Source organism: Acomys minous (genome assembly GCF_964271855.1).
Source record: "Acomys minous genome assembly, chromosome: 2".
Taxonomy (NCBI): domain Eukaryota; kingdom Metazoa; phylum Chordata; class Mammalia; order Rodentia; family Muridae; genus Acomys; species Acomys minous.
Genome location: NC_140484.1, coordinates 103750139 through 103769276, shown reverse-complemented (window position 1 = coordinate 103769276; position 19138 = coordinate 103750139). Strand labels below are relative to the sequence as shown.

At 48.9% G+C, this 19138-nt stretch overlaps 1 protein-coding gene across 2 annotated transcripts in view; it reads left to right on the top strand.

Moving 5' to 3' along the window:
• The window catches only part of SYNM (synemin), a 28411-nt gene extending 9882 nt beyond the window's left edge, over positions 1-18529 (top strand). Inside the window, exons 3-5 of one of the 2 annotated variants that reach the window (XM_084773352.1) lie at positions 9014-9084; positions 12195-14608; positions 15518-18529. In XM_084773352.1, the coding sequence (XP_084629478.1) occupies positions 9014-9084; positions 12195-14608; positions 15518-15844 (2812 nt within the window). In that variant the 3' untranslated portion in view covers positions 15845-18529. Of the gene's footprint in view, positions 1-9013; positions 9085-12194 lie in introns of both variants that reach the window. The other variant, XM_084773351.1, reaches the window with a different exon arrangement.
• Positions 18530-19138: the final 609 nt, after the last annotated feature.

Genomic DNA, 19138 nt, shown 5'->3' with positions numbered 1-19138 from the left:
TAAGGTAGGTATAAGTGCAGGTGAGGCAATTCCTGTGCGTGTTAGCACCCTTGCCAGCTGGTGACCTAGGCCCTCCATTGTGCCCTGTGCTCTTTTGAAAGTGATCTGCCAATTTTGAAAGTTGACACTTCTGCTGGCCTGGCCTCCTTTCTGAAGGCAATGGGGCAAAACATTTGGCCCCATGGGACAGAAGGGTGACAGCAGCTGACACTGAAGCAAGAATTGCCCCTTTCTGGGCCTCATGGGGTTCACCCAGTCTTTCTCTGTGATAGTCATGGCTCCCAACTGCTCACTAATTAATTATCTTGTCCCGTGGTTCCTCTGACTGAACAGATCACAGGGAAGAAGGGGCCTGTGCCTCTGTAAAGCCTCAAGTGCATTTTGCTGCAGTTTATCTCCTGACCAAGGTCCCCCTCTCCAGGCCCCTGAAAGCTTCCTAACCCAGATATTTTGCCTTTCCTGGAACCTTTATTGTGCAGGAGAAATGTAAGTAATCATAAAACGGGGCTGCATGTTTACAAATCTCCAATGCAGGCTCATTTATAAATAATATATATCAGCCAGGTGTGGTGGCGCACACCTGTAATCCCAGCACTCTGGAGGCAGAGGCAGCAGCATCACGTGAGTTTGAGGCCAGCCTGGTCTACAAAGTGAGTCCAGCACAGCCAAGGCTACACAGAGAAGCTCTGTCTCAAAAATAAATAAATAAATAAATAAATAAAACATCTCTTTTAAAAGTAAATGTAGGATAGGATGAAAAATCAGATGAAAAGCCCAAGGCTTTCTCATCTGGATAGCCTGCATCCCCTTCCTCTGTGTTCCCACAGGGCCTCTCCAGCAAGAGGCAGGGATCAAATTGTGGCACCAGAGATCGTATCGAAGGCAGACACCACACACACACACTCCCTCCCCCCCCCATCCCCTCTCCTGCCTCCGGGCCAACCATAACACCCTGGGGCTGGGAGCGCTTGCCTCCCTGCTCTGTCCTCAGCAGATTTTCCCAGAAGGCAAGTGGTGAAAGGAAGGATGGTTAGCTGCAGAACAGGGAACCCTCCAGAGCTCCTGGAACGGAAGATATCGCCCAGGGCCCTCACTCCAGAGGTTCAGTTAAACCTGAAAATTGTAAGGAGAGAGACCAAATCCAGTCATCCAATTGAAGCAAGCTTTATTAAACACTGGCCAGGAAGATGGACATGGCCAGGTCTGTACCCATCCCCAGGATTCCCAGAAAATGGCACTGAATTAGGTTAGTCAGGTGCTCATAAAGGCAGAACCCACAAGACTGTGGTACTTCCACCACTGTCCAGTCCGGGCAAACACAGGTCCTGGCGTACTCCCTGCCTATGTCTGACCAAGCACATCCTGTGCATTTGGGACAACCAACCTTGTCTAGTGCAGTAAAAACACGTGACTTGTTATCTTCCATGAACACCAGCCCCCAGCATTCCGGAAAGCTATCTGTCCTTGGGCAACTGAGGCTTACAGCCTAACATTAGCCCTTCAAATTCCCATTGGATTGGTGCAGGGTGAGGCCAGGCATGTGGTTTTGGCCTCTCTCCAGGTGATTATCAAGTGCCACCAACACGGAGAGCCTCTGGCCCAGGACCTCTTGGGGTATGCACCCAGCAGCTGCTATAGCTGGAAACATCACAGGCTCAGCACAAATGCGGAATCTCAAGCCCAAATCCGACCCGCTAGATCCAAGTGGCCTTCTAACAAGCTCCGAGGTGATTGGTACGTGCACTGCTACTAGGAAGCTGATGCCATCACTGTCAAGGCTGAAGCCTGTCCCATCAGCAGCCAGGAGGAGAGACCAAGGGTAGAATGTTGTATGTAAGCAGCCCAGAGGGGGAGCGGGTTGTTTTTGCAGACTCCAGTGGGTCCTGCTCCTAAGTTTGAACAGATGTGGTCATCTCCATGGGGTCACAGGGTGGATCTGTGTGAGGTCATAGAGTGGGAGAGATGCAATTTGGATGGAATGTGACGCTAGGAACATCCTAGCTGAGCAATATATCACATCTCCTGAGTCCTTGCTTGCAGATTTGTGTCTAAATATAGGATCTCATTCTTCCCAACAGTGTCTTATGAAATTTTTGAAACAAAAGTATTATGAGGATTTTCCTCCTGGCCCCAACCTCCCGGAATAATGACTCATGAAACGCAAAATATTTTTACAAATACCTAGGCCACATAGCTAGGCTGTTCTCTGACTAGCTCATAACTTATACTTGTGCATTCTCTTCTAAGTTCTGCCGTGTGCCTGGCTACCTGTGCTCAGGTATCGTGCATCTGCCCTCCTCATATCTTGACAAGCAAATCTTTTTGTCCCTGGCTCTATCCCAGAATCCTTTCTGCCTGCCAGCTATCCCACCTCCTTTTTCCTGCCTAAGCTATAGGCCATCATATTTTGTTTTTTATTGACAGGTGTTGCATCTGTACAATGTACAAGCTATTCTCTCAACACAAAACTTACAATTGGAAGTGCTCTTATATACTTTGTAGGTAAATTTATTAAATTTGTTCCCTCTCTTGATTAGCTGCCTGGCTGCCAATCATTACCCATTTCCTTTTTTTTTTTTTTTTTTTTTTTTAATGCATCCTAAAGGAACCTGCTTGGGCCTCTAATTGACAATGCATAACAGGTTGTAATAGCTGCTTTCTGTTTACCACTTGCTACCTGCTGGGTTCTTGGTCACAGTAACTCCCAGTTCATACCAAGGAGGTACACTTTGCATATGATGAAACTCAAGTTCAGGGGAGCGATTACTTAAAAGATCACACTGTTGATAAGTTGAGAGCCTGAGGTTTGAACTTTAGGACTGTCCCTCTGTGGAGCTGGGTCCTGGAATGCTGTGAGCAGTATATGATTCCAGAGAGAGATTCCAGTTGGAGGAACCTAGGGCATGTGCAGAGGAGCTTCTGGAGGTCCAGTCCTTGGCTCTTGTGGAAAGGGAAGTCAGGAAGCTGCTGTATGGGATGGGAAGGGCGTTCCAGACAGGAAGAATGTCTGGCACCAGGGCAGAGGCAGGTGGCGTTTGTGGCTATGGCAGTCATTCGAGGGCCTGACCTGGAAGGCTGCAGTTCATGCATGACTAGAGCCAGTGCCTCACCTGTGGGGCTGTGTCTTGTGAGGGAGGGCCTGTGCCCTCAGGGTGCCCCAAAGACACTTGGGATGCAGTGTGCCGTGCTCACGGTTGCCTCCATGTTAACAAATACAAGCTGTAGCCGTAGGTAAGGTGGCATGACCCCAGGTAATGCTCTTCCCAGTAAGAAAAAAATTTCCTGGAAGATAACTGGAGTGCAAGGTTCTGGAGCTCATCGTTGGGCTGGAGGCTTCTGGCAGTGATTGGATCCTGGGGGCTCGGCTGCATCGGTGGGTTAATCCATTGGACTCACAGTGGGTATATGAGTACTAGGAGGTGGGCCTTGAAGGAAGAAGGAGGTCACTGTGGTCTCTGGTCACCTCTCCGCTCTTTCTCTTGCTCTGCCCGCCATAGCACTTCAGCCTCCAGGCAGTTGCACGGGCATTTGTGAAACTGAGCCATAGAGAAACCCTTCCTCCTGTGAACTGTTTCTCTCACAGCGAACACAACCTAAGAAACCAGGAAAGCAACACAGACAGTCCCAGAAACCCTGTCTCCCCAGCTGTGGTTACATAATATGGATATGGACTGGCCCAGTCTTTAGGGCAAGAGCCCTTTTTATTTTATTTTTGTTTTTGTTTTTGTTTTTTAGATAGGGTCTCTCTTGTGTAGCCTTGGCTGTACTGGACTCGCTTTGTGGAGCAGGCTGGCCTCAAACTCACAGCGATCCACCTGCCTCTGCCTCCCGAGTGCTGGGATTAAAGGCGTGCGCCACCATGCCCGGCAAAAATCCTTTTTAAAGTTTTTAAAGTTCAGGCTGCCGAAGGTGTCTCGATGGATAAAGGTGTTGGCTACCAAGCCTGAGTTTGATTCTCTGGAGCCCATATGGTAAAAGGAGAGAACCAACTCCCACAGATTGTCTGATCACAGACATCATGTGGCACATGTGTGTGCACATACATGTTCAATAAATATAATAAACCATTTAGGAAAGGTTAAGTTAGAAACAGCCACCTCTGGGCTGGGGAAATGGCTAAGTGGGTAATAGAGCACATGCTGTGCAAACACGAGGACGTGAGTTCTTATGCCCCGAAGTGACCATAAAAAAAAAAATCTCTATGTGACTGTGAGCTGTAACCTCAGTGCTGTGCTGAGCAGAGGCAGGGGTGAGGGTCATTGGAACTTGCTAGCTGCCACCTTAATTCTAGGTTCAGTGAGAGACCCTGACTCAAGGGAACAACACAGAGTCTGGCTTCTGTGCAGGCACACATGCGTATAGCCTCCTCTACCCCAGGCCCCCAAACAAACAAAACTCTAGTAAGACTGCACAGAGCTCCCTGCTTCTGCTTTCTGATCACAGTGGATAAGGTTGCAGTTTTGTTTTTTGTTTTTGTTTTTTAAATCAAAGGATGATAGGGTGTGGTCTCTAGCCTGCTAGAAGCAATGCAGATGACTCCTAGTTTATACTCTCACGGTACATTGTATTTCTGGTTGTCCCATTATTTTCCAGGCCACCTGTACCTTTTCACGTGTCTTCAAAGAATATATTTCTTAGACCTTTCACAAGGTTTCAGTGAAGTACATTTTATTTGTTTTTAAAGTTAAGTCCTAGCTTGAAGGGTGAAATTTAGAAATCTGTGTTTCACACTGAGGCTTGGTTACTAGGTAGAGTATTTTTGAAGTTAAATCCCACATTAGGGGGTTAAAATTTAGAAATCTGTGTTTCACACGGAGGTAGAATATTTGGAATGTGATCTACAAACTCTCATAGTTTACAAATAAATAATTGAGAGGAGGTGGGTGTGGTAGTGCATGCCTGCAATCCTTGTACCTGAGAGACCGAAGCAAGTTCAAAGCCACCCTGAGCTACACTGTGAGACCCTATCTGAAAAACAAACAAAAATAAGCGAGAGAATCCAGCAATATATCTGGGTGCTGGCCTGATTAAGAAAAATACCGATCCTTTCCCCCCTTGACTGACTTTATTAGCTGAAAACCACTCTTCTTCAAGGCCGTAGAGGAGGAAGAGGAAGAGGAGGTGGTGATGATGATGAGGATGAGCAGGAGGAGGAGGTTGAGGAGGAGGAGGAAGGGGGGCATATTCATCAAGTGCTTACTTAGTGGCGGCCATTCTTCTACAGACTTTAGTACTTACTTAACTGTCTTCCCATTTCCGAAATGGGGAAAGTTAAGTCCCGCCTGTAAGAGCGTCCTGCTGAGGCTTCTGGAACTCTGCAGGTAATGTCATGCCCAGGATTTGTGACAAGGCCACCTGCCTCTAGCACTTGCTCTGTTGCCTATTGTCAGTGGTTCTGTTCTGCTTTATCCTTGTTCTTCGCTTGTCTGCCAATTACATCATTTTTTCTTTCAGCCTCTGGTATTGGTGTAAAGTTGGCTTTTGGGATACGGTTTAGAACTGATCATGAAGAGAGTGACCTCAGATGGCTGGCACTGTCCCTTCCTTGTTACTTTCACATCACAGACACTTACAATGTAACCAGGTGGAGGCGTGTTCCTCCTGTGCATGGAACTCAGTTTGTCTCCCCTGTCTCTCCTCTCTCTTTTTCTCTTGCCCCCCTCCCCGCCCCATCCCTGGTGAATGACTGGGTATGGATCCCTGTCTAGGGTCTAGGGTGACCCACGTTGCCCTCCTCCCCCTGTGGAGCTCACTGTGTACAGTGAACAGGCTGAAGGGCAGCTCTGAGCATCTGTGGCCCTGTGTTCTGAAACTCCCCCAGTTCCACACCTGTTTGGAGGCACAATGTGGACCACCCACAGACCATTGGGCCACGGCAGGCTCCTCATAGGTGTCACTCCTGGAAGTGACCCTGGAAGTGGCCCCTTCTGTCCCTCTCCCTAATCGTGTCCTCAGTTGTGGGAGATGCTGTGTGCTCACAGTGCTGAGCGCTGTTAGCAGATACACCCTGAAATTCTGTTCAGATCATCCATCTTACATAGGCACCCTCAGCTCGGGCTGGTTGGGATGCTGGGTGGCCCATTGGGGCCTGGAGTGGGGCCAGAGGCCACATTACAGCTCACATCCACGTCAGGGAGTTGTGTGAAGTTCCTAACGAGGCCAGGGACTGGTGTCCCTCTTGCTTGCGTAATTGTCCCATGTAGAAAGGCTGCCAGCCTGTGGAGCTGTATAAACCACTCTCTGACAGCCAGTGACTCAGGGGGTTGGCATTCTCACGGGCTCTGTGGCCTGGAGGCAGCTTTCCTACCCTGCTCTCAAAATAACCAGGTTTGGTGCGAGCCTTGAAGAGCGCTGCACACATTTCTTAAAGCTGTATAAACCCGTCCCTTCAGCTGCTCTTTGAAGGGATTGTAGGAGATCTCCCTAGCAGTTTAGTCTCTCTGACTTTGCCATGTTAATCCCGGGAACTGTGGTGACAGGGCAGGGTTCAGAGCTGTCACTGACGTCTCTGTGCTTCAGTAGCATGTACTGAGAACCCAGGGGCCAGCAGCCGGCTACCTCAAGGCCAGGTGCTGGGTGCCCAGGCTGTGCAAGATAACATGTGCCTCTGCCTTCTAGGATTCAGCCAGTGACTGGGGGCACAGTGAAGGCGAGCACAAATGGCAGGGATTGGGAAGAAATTGCCGAGAGGTTGAATTTGCTTTTATGAATGATGTATAGAGGGTCTAGTGACAGAATTTGTGTGTTCTGGCATTTTTTTTTTTTTTTGCATGTGATGTCATTACCTCTGCCTGTCTCACAGAGAAGCCTAGTGTTTTGGGAGTTTAAGCCACCTGGGTTCCAGTTTCTGTCTTTGGGTATTCTGTGGGCCATTGACGAAGACACTGTCATCACACTGGTCAAATTCCCTCAGCGAGGGAGCTGAGCGAGGCTCCAGTGTTCTGGGCAATCAGAGCCCATGAGTAAGTGGATACTATATGGGAGGAGAAACTGTTGTGCCCTGTGCTGGCCTGACTGCAGTAAAGCCAGATAAGGCTTTGCCTTTCTCCTGGAGGGGAGACAGAACCATTCTCCTTTGAGAGGTGAGGGAGGGCATAGTTTTCCTCAGTCACTGGTCCCCTGGGCCCATCAGCAATGTTTTCTGCTGACCTGAACTCCCAAAAGCTCCTCCTTCTGCCCTGAGTCTGGCTGACGGGGTCTAAGTCTGGCCTGTGGCATGTGATGCTTGTAGGGTCTAAACTTGGCCTCATTGCCAGGCCTTGCTCTGGCTCTCAGATGTAGAGCACCACTCTGCTGCAAAAAAAAAAAAAAACCCCACAGAGTCTGACTTTGCCCTGGAACATTCTTTTTATTATACAGACCTCAGAGGGTTTTTTTTTTTTTTTTTTGATGATGGAAGCTGTTTGTGTTCCTGCAAGCTAAACTGCTTGGTCATGAGGGTGTGGGATTAATGGATTGGTGTCCGGTTTCCTGGCCTTCGTCCTGAGTGGAAGGGCTTTAGCTCTGGCCTTGGTCTTCTTGGATCTCCATGCGTGTGTTTTTCAGTGGCTGCTTCTGTGCTCAGCCCACCAGTGTGTGCCTGGGGTGCGTCCCCTGTGCCTCCTCTGTTTTCTTCCAGTGCACAAAGGGTTCTAGAGCATTGCCGCACAGCAGGGGTTGCCACGTTTAACTCAGGGACATGAACTCTGCTGTAGTTTCCCCAAACTCAGTGCCCAGCTGGGACCTGAGCTCCCTGCTCTGTTTCCCTGCTGGCCCTGGGTCCTAACGCCAGCCTTTCCAAGGGGGCTGCCTTTGCCATGTGCAGCGTATCTCTGGGAGTCGGGGTTAGTGACTCCATACATTGCTCCAGCAACCTCACATCTGTAGGTCTTTGGAAGCGACCAGCTGAGTGGCACCCCACTGACAACCCTCACTCCCAGCATGTTGCTCTATTTGGGCCCAGGCCTTCCTCAGTGCCTCTCTGAAGTGGTAGATGCAATTGACAACTTAATGGAGACTATAATTTTAGAAAATTGGAGCTAAACCTAGCAGAGTACTTTCCACTGTGTGTTATTAAAGGAGGCAAAAAGGACGCCACTCTAGGTGAAGTAGGGGGGCCCATAGGGGTGTTCTTCCTCATGCTTGTCTTCCTCTCTGACACGGCCACATAGGTTTGCAGGCAAAGTACCTGCCTAGCATATATGTGGCCCTAGGTTTGATCATCAGCATATAAGTGTGTGTGTGTGTGTGTATGCATATATATATATATATACTCATATATACATATGTATATATACATACATATGTATATCCATATATACATATTATATGCATATATATATATAAAGAAAAAAGAGAGAGAAAGAAATGAAAGAAACACCTGCTTCCATCCAGCCTCCTGCTTCCAAATAGTGTCTGCCCTTGCTCTACTCCTAGTTCACTTTCCACAGACTCTATCACTCCCATGACTCCTTCTGTGTGTGTGAGGGGCGGGGGTGCTCAGTTGTTGTGTGGCCCTGTAGTTTGGGTGACATACTGGCCTAGGCTTCTCTCTGCTGGCCAAAGATGCTGGGCCCTAACCTGCCCTTCTCCCTCATTCTCCCCAGCACTGCTTGGTGTGTACCCCTCTTTGCATAGGGCAAGAAAGGTTTCTTTCTTTCTTTCTTTCTTTCTTTCTTTCTTTCTTTCTTTCTTTCTTTCTTTCTGTGTTGGGGGAGGCTTTCTAGAAAGGCTTAAGTCTCTAGTATGTCTGAAGCCCGCCCTGGCCTGCATCTTCTTCATTCAGAGGGTACCACTTGAGCATCTGTCATGTAGCAGATGCTGTGCTGGGCATCAGGGGCATGGCAGGAGACAGAGCAGGGCACCATCCTGGTCCAGCCCCTACCCAAGCCACATCTCCAGGAACGGGCCTTAAAATGCACAGCCCTGTGGTGGTAGAGTCACTGACAACATGTTACCCGACATATTTGATGAAAGTATTTCCCCTCCCTTCTTTCACTCTAATATAAATTATTTCTAAAAATAACTTTGACAGGGCCTTGTTGGAAGGAGAAAGCAATCCGGAGATATTGATCTGGACTGAGAACATTGAAAACATGCCACAAGGTAAATATGAGAGATGGTATTTGTTAACACTGTAATGTTCAAATGCGGTCTATCTGAGCTGCCCACTCCGCAGATGCAAAGGGTTTAGTCATGCTTCCCCCACCTCAGACAATAGCAGTTCATTGTTCTTTTAATTACCACTTAGATTTTAGTTGAATGAGATGTGATTTAAATTACAATGTGAATCAGGGTGACCAGATTAACCTGCTCCTGGAGATGATATTTTGAGGCACTTCCTAGGAGCAGAGGAGCAGTGGCTAATGCAGGGCCTTCTGAAGGGTGGGAGGGCATGCACTGTTCATTATGCCCTTAGAAGGGACATATTTTCTTTTTCCAGACCAAACAGTTATGGCTGTAACTAACATACAAAATTATTACTTTGGACAACAGGCAGTCATCACTCTGGAAACTGTAACCTTACCAGGTCAATGACCCTAGCATGCCACCTTAGGTTGGAATGGCAAGTCAGGAAGGGGGAACCCCATGTCCTTAGTTTGGGCCCACAGCTTCAGATCAGGGCTCTCCTCCTCCTCCTCCTCCCCTTCCTTTTCCTCCCCTTCCCCCTCCTCTCCCTCCTCCTTCTTCTTTTCCTCCCCTTCCTCCTCCTTCTCTTCTTCCTCCCCCTCCTCCCTCTCTTCCCTTTCTTTCTCTTCCTCCTCCCCCTCTCTCTCCTCTCTTTCTTCCCCTTCTTCCTCCTCCCCGTCCTCCTCCTTCTCTTCCTCCCCCTCTTCCTTCTCATCCTCCTCCTCCTTTTCTTCCTCTTCTTCCTCCTCCCCCTCCTCTTCCTCCCCTTGTTCCTCCTTCTCCCGCTCCTTCCCTTCCTCCTTCCTCTCTTCCCCCTCCTCTCCCTCCTCCCCCTCCTCTTCCTCCCCTTCTTCCCCCTCCTCTCCCTCCTCCCCCTCCTCCTCTTCCCCCTCCTCTCCCTCCTCCCTTTCCCCCTTCTTCTTCTGACACAAAAGAACTTAATATGCTCATGTGGAAGACCTTAGAAATCTATAAGACAACTTTCAAATTAAATATTTAAGCCTGCTGAATCTTAAAAGAGATTCTGGCTCAGCAGTGTCAGGTTAAAAGACATATGGCATGCTCAGCATAAGGTCTGCCTGGGTGTCTGGGGTATCTCCAGGGTGTCTACTCGTACCCAAGTCTGCAGATGCTCAAGTTCCTTGTCTAAAATGCTATAGGATTTGCACATCCTCCTACAGACTTCAAATCCTCTCTAGATTACTTTCAGTATGTAGTACAGTGTCCGTGCCATGCAAACTGCTGTCACACTGTATTACTTAGGAGGAAATGACAAGAAGAGTCTGCATGTGTTCAGTACAGATACAGTAGCAGAAATAGTCTTGATCTTTAGTTGACTGAGTGTGTGAATGTAGAGCCCGTAGGTTGGGTACCTTCGGAATTCATCACCCACAAGGCCCACCGTGTACCTTCCTCGGTGTGGTTGCTTATGTTGTCATTGCTCCTGCTGGCCACTTCTCAGATTGGGCAGGTCCCTGGGCTCAGTCTCAGAACTTTGGTTCTAATTGTTGTCCTTAGATATGTTGTCCTTAGGTAACACCTAGCACATGTGTGCCCTCATTTTGATAGGAAGTCTGAAAAAAAGAATTGGAGAGATCCATGCAAGTGGCCATTGACTGGCCTGACTGACGTCAGTTGGCATCTGACATCTGGAAAAATAAGAGTTGTTCACCTTCCTACCAGATTTCAAGGCTCACTAAAGAAGAAGAGAGGGAGATAAAGGGTCCAGGACCACACTCCTGGAGAAGCAGCATCCTGAGTGTGGGGCTCGCTGATATTTTGCTAGGCATGAATTTAGAGTCAGAAGGAAGGCAGGTTGTCATCTCTGTTAGCTTGATATACTCACCCATTGCTCTTCAAGCTTCTTGAACAATATACGTACTTTACAGTTATTAACCCAACCCATTTTTAATGCTTAGGTCCTGTGCTAAATAAAGATTCTGTGGAATGAAGGTGACTAGTTGTGAGTCAGCCTTTCTGCTTCTAAGTAGTTCTGTTTCCTGTGCAGTATAGATGTCCATTAACTATTTATGGAATAAACCTGCAGATGGTTTCCTAGTAAACCAATCAATGCATATTAGTGCTCTTAGTTGCCTTTTATAATGTTCTCTGAAATAGTGTTGTCTGCTTCCTATGACATGAGAGCCCCCCCAAAAAACTAGCCTGTGAGCTGCCAAGTTCCTTATTGACCTTGGGGGTTCATCTTCAGGGGTTTCTCAATTAGGATTAGTATATTAACCTGAAAAAGAAATCTTTGTTTAAAAAAACAGAAAGACAAGAAAAGCGTATCTTGGGGACCTTCCCCTTGAGGCCCCTAGCTTCCATTGCCATGAGGGAGGGATAGAGAGATATCCAGCCAGATGGGGTGTGGCAGACATGAAGAGCCACTCTCTGAGTGGGTGGCCCTCCAGCCCACCCTCTGAACATGATCCCGAAGCCCCAAGACTGCTTCTTGCCTCCTGGAGGATGCCACCAGGGCAGGGGAAGGGAGCTCTGACAACTTGCTAGTTTGTGAAACTGTAAATTGTCAAGCATAAGCATACAAGGCAGCAGCTTAGAAAACCTAAAGTCTTCAATACCCGCAGCTCAACATGGGGGCTGATAAGGCAGGCATCCATGAAGTAGACTGGTGTGTTGCTTGACATCCAGTAATTGTATGCTTTGTAATTATGGAGCTCTTCTTTGCTGAAATAAGTTAACTTATCTGAATGTGGCTGAAGTGAAAGATTCTGAAATATTGTAATATTGTGAAAATTTCACCAGAACACCCAGTGCCTCGGACCTCTCTGCACGTTTGGCCCACTTTACCGTCAGACCTTTAACAGTCCCCTTACAGGATTATTGTGAGATCAGGGACTGGAGAGCAGTGCCAGGCTGAGATATTGCTGGGGCCGTACTTTATTGTGACAGCAGTTCTAAAATAACCAAAAGATAATGTGGAGAATAACAGTATTCCCTTGAAACGATCCTTCCTGTAATAATAGTATATTTTATAATAACCTGGGATTTGACCTACAGCAGTGCTTTTATAATGGAAAAAAATTGATGCCTGTCATCGAAATGAACTGTTTGTTTGATTTCTACAGAGTCCAGGAACACATCCTATCGCTATACCAACTCGGTATTACAGAGGAAAAACGAGAAAAACCTCTTCCCAAGGCAAAGAACGCCTTGGGCGGCTGTAAATCACAGCTCGGCTTTGCATTCTAACCGGCCAGGGCACCTTGAATCCCAGTCAAGCACAGCTGTCGGGAGTGCTGCCAGGAGGGGGTTCCTGACCTCTGGGTATTCTTCCAGGGCTACAGCCCTGGAGAAGACTGTCAGCAGCCAAGCCAGACCTGTTGCACCAGCCCACAGCCTGCTACGAAACACTGATGCTCAAGTGAGAACATTCCCGGACAGATCCAAAGTTGAAGGCACCAAGGACACCCTGACACGGCAGGCCACAGAGTCCGTTATTGCCAGAGAGTCATACAAAGATCACCGAGGCGACGTGGCAAGCACCCAGTCAAACGAGAGGGTTGTCATTTTGGGAAAGAAATCAGAAGTGAAAGCCACTAGGGAGGAAGAAAGGGACAGATTCGGGGTCATCAAATTAAAGCCAGAGGAGAAAATGTTTGATTCTAAAGAGAAGGCGTCAGAGGAAAGAAACTTGAGATGGGAGGAGCTGACCAAGTTAGACAGAGAGGCAAGGAAGAGAGAAAGCCGGCAGATGAGGGACGAGGCCAGAGACAAGGAACCGACGAAGGAGAGAGGTGTGAAGGAAAGGGAAGTACCCATCAATCTAGAAGTGTCCCGGGGCAGCAGACCAGAGGTGTCCACAGTCCGCTTGCAGTCACCTGGAAGGAAGGATGCTGGCGACAGTAGGGGAGGAGAGGCAGAAACGAAAGGGACAAAGCTCCGCGTGGACACGCAGGGCACTGCGGGCTCTCTGCAGAGCGATTCTGTGACGGAGACCATAGCAGAAAACATTGCCACCACCATCCTTAGGCAGTTTACTCAGTCTTCAGGTGCTGAGGAGAGTGCCGGCTCTTTCCCGGACACAAAGGTCACTTACGTGGACAGGAGAGAACTTCCTGGTGAGAAGAAAACCAAGACGGAAATCGTCGTGGAGTCGAAGCTGACGGAAGACGTTGATGTTTCCGAGGAAGCTGGCCTGGACTACCTGTTAAGCAAGGACGTCAGGGAGGTGGGACTGAAGGGGAAGTCAGCCGAGACCATGATAGGAGAGCTGGTCAACCTGGGTCTGAAAGGAAGGGAGGGGAGAGCCAAAGTCGTAAACGTGGAGATCGTGGAAGAGCCCGTGAGCTACGTAGGCGGCGGGAAGACTGAGTTTACTACCCCCTTCCGAGTGGAAGAGGTCGACGATGACGTCTCTCCCAGCCCCGAGGGGTTTGTTGAGGAAGAGGATGGTGAAGGAGAGGCCCGTACGGCGTTCTCAGCGCATCGGCTTCAAAGGGCCAGCCAGCCGCAGGGGGACATCCCTCGCGTGGAAGAAGTGATGGACGCTGGTGACTCAGAGGGGGAGCAGAATTACTTTGTGTCTACGCCAGATGAGTACCCCGGTGGGCATGACAGAGAAGACGACGGCTCAGTGTACGGGCAAATCCACATTGAGGAGGAGTCCACTATACGGTACTCATGGCAGGATGAAATTGCGCAGGGGACTTGGAGAAGGAGAGCGAGAGATGACACCCGGGAGGAGAAGCATGTGCAACTCCTGGAGGTGCCAGCACCTTCCCTGGGTGGTGCCCTTGGCTCTGCTCTCTTGAAGGAAGAAGCCAGCGGTGAAGTGCACGCCGAGCCCACAGTCATCGAGAAAGAAATCAAGATCCCGCATGACTTCCATACCTCCATCAAGGGCGTTTTCTCCAGTGAGCCCCGGCAACAGCTGGCGGAAGTCATTGGACAGCTGGAGGAAACCTTGCCTGAGCGCATGAAGGAAGAGCTGTCTGCCCTGACCAGACAGGGCCAAGGAGAGCCAGGAAGTGTCTCCGTGGATGTCAAGAAAGTCCAGAGCTCTCCTACTGGCTCCGTGACCTTGATGGCTGAGGTCAACCTCTCACAGACTGTAGATGCTGACCAGTTAGACCTGGAGGAGCTGAGCAGAGATGACGCTGGAGAAATAGAGAGGGCGGTGGAGTCGGTGGTCAGAGAGAGCTTGACCAAGCGCTCCAGCCCAATGCCCAGAAGCCCAGGCAGGGAAGATGGACAGGAGGTGCCCGCGGGTGGCATTCTCTTCAAGCGCTGGGCCACCAGGGAACTGTATAGCCCATCTGGTGAGATGGATGATGCTGGCCAGGGCTCTCACAGCTCAGATCAGCGCGTGACCCAGGGCCCAGTGTCGGCCACTGTGGAAGTCACCAGCCCAACAGGTTTTATACAGTCTCATGTGCTGGAAGATGTAAGCCAGTCTGTAAGGCATGTTAAACTAGGCCCTTCTGGAGTGTGGAGGACTGAGCAGGTGTCCTACGGAGGACCCACCGCACAGGTGGTGGAGGTAAGTGGGGACTTCAGTGAGGCGGTTAGCTCTGAGGGAGCCAGCCGCTGCTCCGAGAGGCACATTACACTGGGTCCCCATCAAAGCCAAGTGTCCACAGAAGTCATTTTCCGAGGCTCTGTGCCTACCTGGCAGAAAACAGGAGACACAGAAGAGCCTGGCCCAGCAGCACCGTCTGTGGGGGCTGACATATTAGGGAGCCACAGAATGCCTGGCTCTGAGCAGTTTCACAGTGAAACAGAAATTCATTTTCAGAGTCCTATTTCTGGGACAGCCCGGGTTGGCAGTGACTTTGCAGCTGAAGAGTCAGTGGGTACCCAGACCTTTGTTAGGCATCTCCAGTTAGGCCCTAAAGAAGGGTTCAGAGAAGAAATCCAGTTTATAGCTCCCATCCCAGAAAGAGTGAGGTCAGGAGTGCAGGAGGCATCTGGGCACATCGAAGTGCCTGTAGGGAGGAGCACATCCATCCAGCACATTGACATTATGTCTCAGGGGCACCAAACCTCCAAGCAAATGGCTCCAGAGACATTGGAATTTAGGGGCTCAGAAGACATGGTCCTGGTGGAGGGCTCAGCAGGTATGACCCAGGCCACTTACAGTGTCGCCTCAGGTAGAGAAATCTTCAGGACCAAAGAGAAGACATTCCAGAGGATCATTTCTGGGTCTCCTCCAGACAGTGTGGGGGACACAGGAGCAGAGGCGACAGCAGGCATCAGCAGATCCTTTAGGCACATTCAGATAGGTCCTGTAGAGGAGGGACCCTCTGACCACATTGTCCCCCATGGACCTATGTCTAAAACATTTGTACTCGAGAGTTCCGTGGGCTCCCCTGAGCTACGTGGGTTAGCTGATGGCAGTAGCGTGAGTCACGTTGCACTGGGGCCCAAAGAAACTTCATTTACCTTTCAGATGGATGTGAGTAATGCAAGGGCGATCCGCAGCTGGACCCGAGACACAGGGTCGGAAGTGGAAGCTCACAGTATGTCTGACCATGATGGCTGGAGAACTGCTCACAGCAGGAGTGAGCAGGGAGCCAGCACGAGCTCTCAGGCCTCCGCTGGGGATGGACACCAGACCCGTGGAGAGAAAGGCACTGACCAGGCTGGATTTGACAAGACGGTGCCACTGCAGAGAAGGGCAGACCAAAAGTCGGTGGCTTCAGATGAGAAGAAGGTGGCCCTTCTCTATCTAGACAATGAGGAAGAGGAGGAAGAGGAGGGTGATGGGTGGTTTTGAAAAGCAGGACTGTCTTGTCTTATACTTCAGGAGCATATCAGTGTGCAAAGCCTCGAGCATACCAACATACAAAGCCTTCACTAAGTGTACAGAGGGAGAGGAAAGCTGGTCATCAATACCTTTATTTAGAGACACCCCGAGGCAGAGTCAGCTTGTTCTATAAAGACTTGAGGTTTTACATTTGAGTCAGGACTTTCACAGACACTTTTCATCTTTTTTTAGTCTTAAAAAGTTCCTTTCTCTGAACTTTCTCTCCATGCATGGAGACAGTTTATAAGAGTATTTTTTTTTTGCACTGGGTCACAGCCATGGCTTATATCTGTTCTACTATTTATCTATAGGCAAGACACCTTAATACTAACCAGGTTTAAATAATATACTTAAGGATAGGTTTTGTTTGCATGTGCTAATATCAAATGGTAAGCTAACACTGGAAAGGAAAGTACAAGGGTATTCCTCTTTCCTAAGTCTTTTCAAAAAGAAATTATAGAAAGTAAGCAAGACTGTATGTTTGGTGGGGAAAAAAAAACCTACTACATGATATCTCGAAGAAAAAGTTAATTATCAGAAATTTAAAATTATTTTCAGATAGAATGAGTTGCTTTCTATGTACAGAATTTTAAAGGGGGAGGGGCTTAGGATTATTTATGAAAGCACAGCTGTGGTCTGTTGTAGACGCTTCAGATCCATGTGTCTGCTCCGGCCTTGGGCAGCTGAGGATGAGAACGGCCCACAGCATCTGTTCAGGCCTTTACAGTACCCGGCTGTGAGGTACCAGAACACCTTTTCGACCTAAGCCCTGGAGTAGCTACCTCTGCTACAGCAGTGTTTCTCAACCTGTGGGTCCGGGGACATCTTTGTGGGAAGGCAGGCGTCGACCTTTCATAAGGGGTCACCTAAGACCATCAGAAAACGATTCCTAACAGTAGCAAAATTATCGTTAGGAAGTAGCAGCAAAATATTTTATGTTGGCCGTGGGGCTGGGGGTAGGGGGACTGCATTAAAGGGTCACAGCTGAGGGAGGTTGAGGACCATTTTGCTCCCGGCTGTGTTCTGAACCTCTCTCTCAGCCTTAACCCACAGAACTTCCACTCTCACTGGTCAGAGGCACCTGTGCAGGCAGTGAAGCGTGTAGGGACGTAGTACACCAGCAGCTGGTGTGGCAGAAACGCCCGAAGCACAGAGAGTGATTCTCAAATCAGCTATTCTAAAGTCTCCTCTTGGCCTAGAGCTCCTAGAATGCAGGAAAAAGAAGAAGAAGAAGAAATACCATCTATATACAAACCTCACAAAAGCGTTTTGCACTCTGAACAGAAATCCTAAGGGTGGGGGCCTTTAAGTCGAATATAGTATTTAAGGGAAGGAGCCATGCATCCCGGCATCAAGGCAGGCACCCAGGGCAGGCTCTGACAGACGACAGAGGCCCCACCCTCGTGGGCACAGATCACACACTGGAAGCTGCTGAGGAGGGCTGTGTTCATTTGGAATTGTTTTTTTTTTTTTTTTTTAAACATATGGGCGTTGTGTTTAAAGCTCCCACCTCTGAAGATTTGGCCTCACACAAAAGACGACAGCACTCTGTGGGTGCGGAATAGTAGCTTTCCTAGGTCTGAGCCGTGCTTTTGAACCCAGGCCACAGAGCTGCCTGGAGAGTGTGGAGGAAAAGGATCCGAGGTGATGCCACCTTCAGGTAGGGGAGGAGCATGGTACAGGGGCCTCCCTCCCCAGGAGCTTCGCCGGGTACACGCCCCCTCTGGTTGCCAGCAGGTGGGCGGGCGGGGGGGGGGGGGGGAGGGGGGGAGGAGGAGAAAGAGGTTTTTCATTGCTGAGTGGAAGAGAAACGCAGAATGGCTTACGATGATCTGCTTTTCAAACGCCTTGCAACAGGGTACAGGAAGGAATGGAAGGCTTAAGCCTTCGTTTCCCATCTGCCAAAGAGGAACTCACGGTTGTCATCCCGATGCAGAAGTTACTGCCTTGGCTTGTCACGTCCAACACTGCCAGGGATGCGCTGACTTATTTCTCACTGTAATCAGCGAGCCTGAGCGAGTTATTAGAATGTGGTCGAGGTGAGCAGCCCGTGGTGTGATGACATAAGACAGAGTGACAATGTAGGGTTTATGACGAGCCTGAGTGGACCAAGCTGGATGCCACTGTCATAGTTCATCAACTCGCACATGGATGCTGGTGTGAGCAGGTTACTGATATCATGGCCGCTTCTCTTTATCTTGAGAAATAAATGTCTTAGGATTAAATATTAATTTCCATTTCTAAGTTGGAGTGCACATCGGGCAATGTTCTGTTGGAAGCATTTACCAGGATGGAAGGGTCCTTGGCTGTCATTGATTGCTAGGCCTCCAGGTCACTAAGGGTAGGGCTTTTGCCCTTGATGCTGTAGCAGATCACCCCAAAGCTCCCTGAGGTTTTTGAAATCTGTCAGTCTGGAGTCCGGTCAACACTGTGGTAGGGCAGAGAGGGTTGGGGCACACCCAGCCTCTCCTCTGTTTGTTACTGTGGAGACTACAAGACCTTGAATGTTTCTCAGCTTTCCCCTGGTTGTTTTTGATAGTTTGTTTAAAGTGTTTATTTAGAATTATTTAAGATGTTTATTTAGCTAACCTTCTGTTCCTTACAAAGGGAAATGTCACAAGACTGTGTAGAAATAAAGATCTGAAGGAAAAAAAACTGTATTTTTGTTTGTTTGGTTGTTGGTTGCTTTTTGGTTTTTGGAGACAGGGTTTCTCTGTGAAGGCCTGGAACTCAACTCTGTAGACCACGCTGGCCTCAAACACAGAGAACTGCCCGCCTCTGCCTCCCAAGTGCTACCACACCCAGACGCCGTGTTGTTCTTAAAGAGAATGTTTTCCGGCCAATTTTCATGTGGTCCTTTCAGACTTTAATGAGAGCCGACCTGGGTTTATGTCCACGTATCGATGGTGGCCCTGAGTTATTGGAAGGTCACATATGGGAACTTGCAGTTCTCCAATTCCTCCTGAGATCAGAACTGCGTACTATAGGTACCAACTAGAAAGCATGCACTAACTCGCTTGTATCCACGGGTAGACCTGACAGTTGGTAGTAAAATGTCATTGCAGCCTGGAAGCCTGTTGCCAGCAGGATGAGACACTCATCCATTCTGCCCTGGATGGAGGAGGGTGCCAAGGCACAGCTATTCGGTGCTATATATATATATATATATATATATATATATATATATATATATATATATATATATATATATATATATAATTAGCTTGGAACAAGAAGCAGGTGACTGTTGTCTGTTTGTAATCT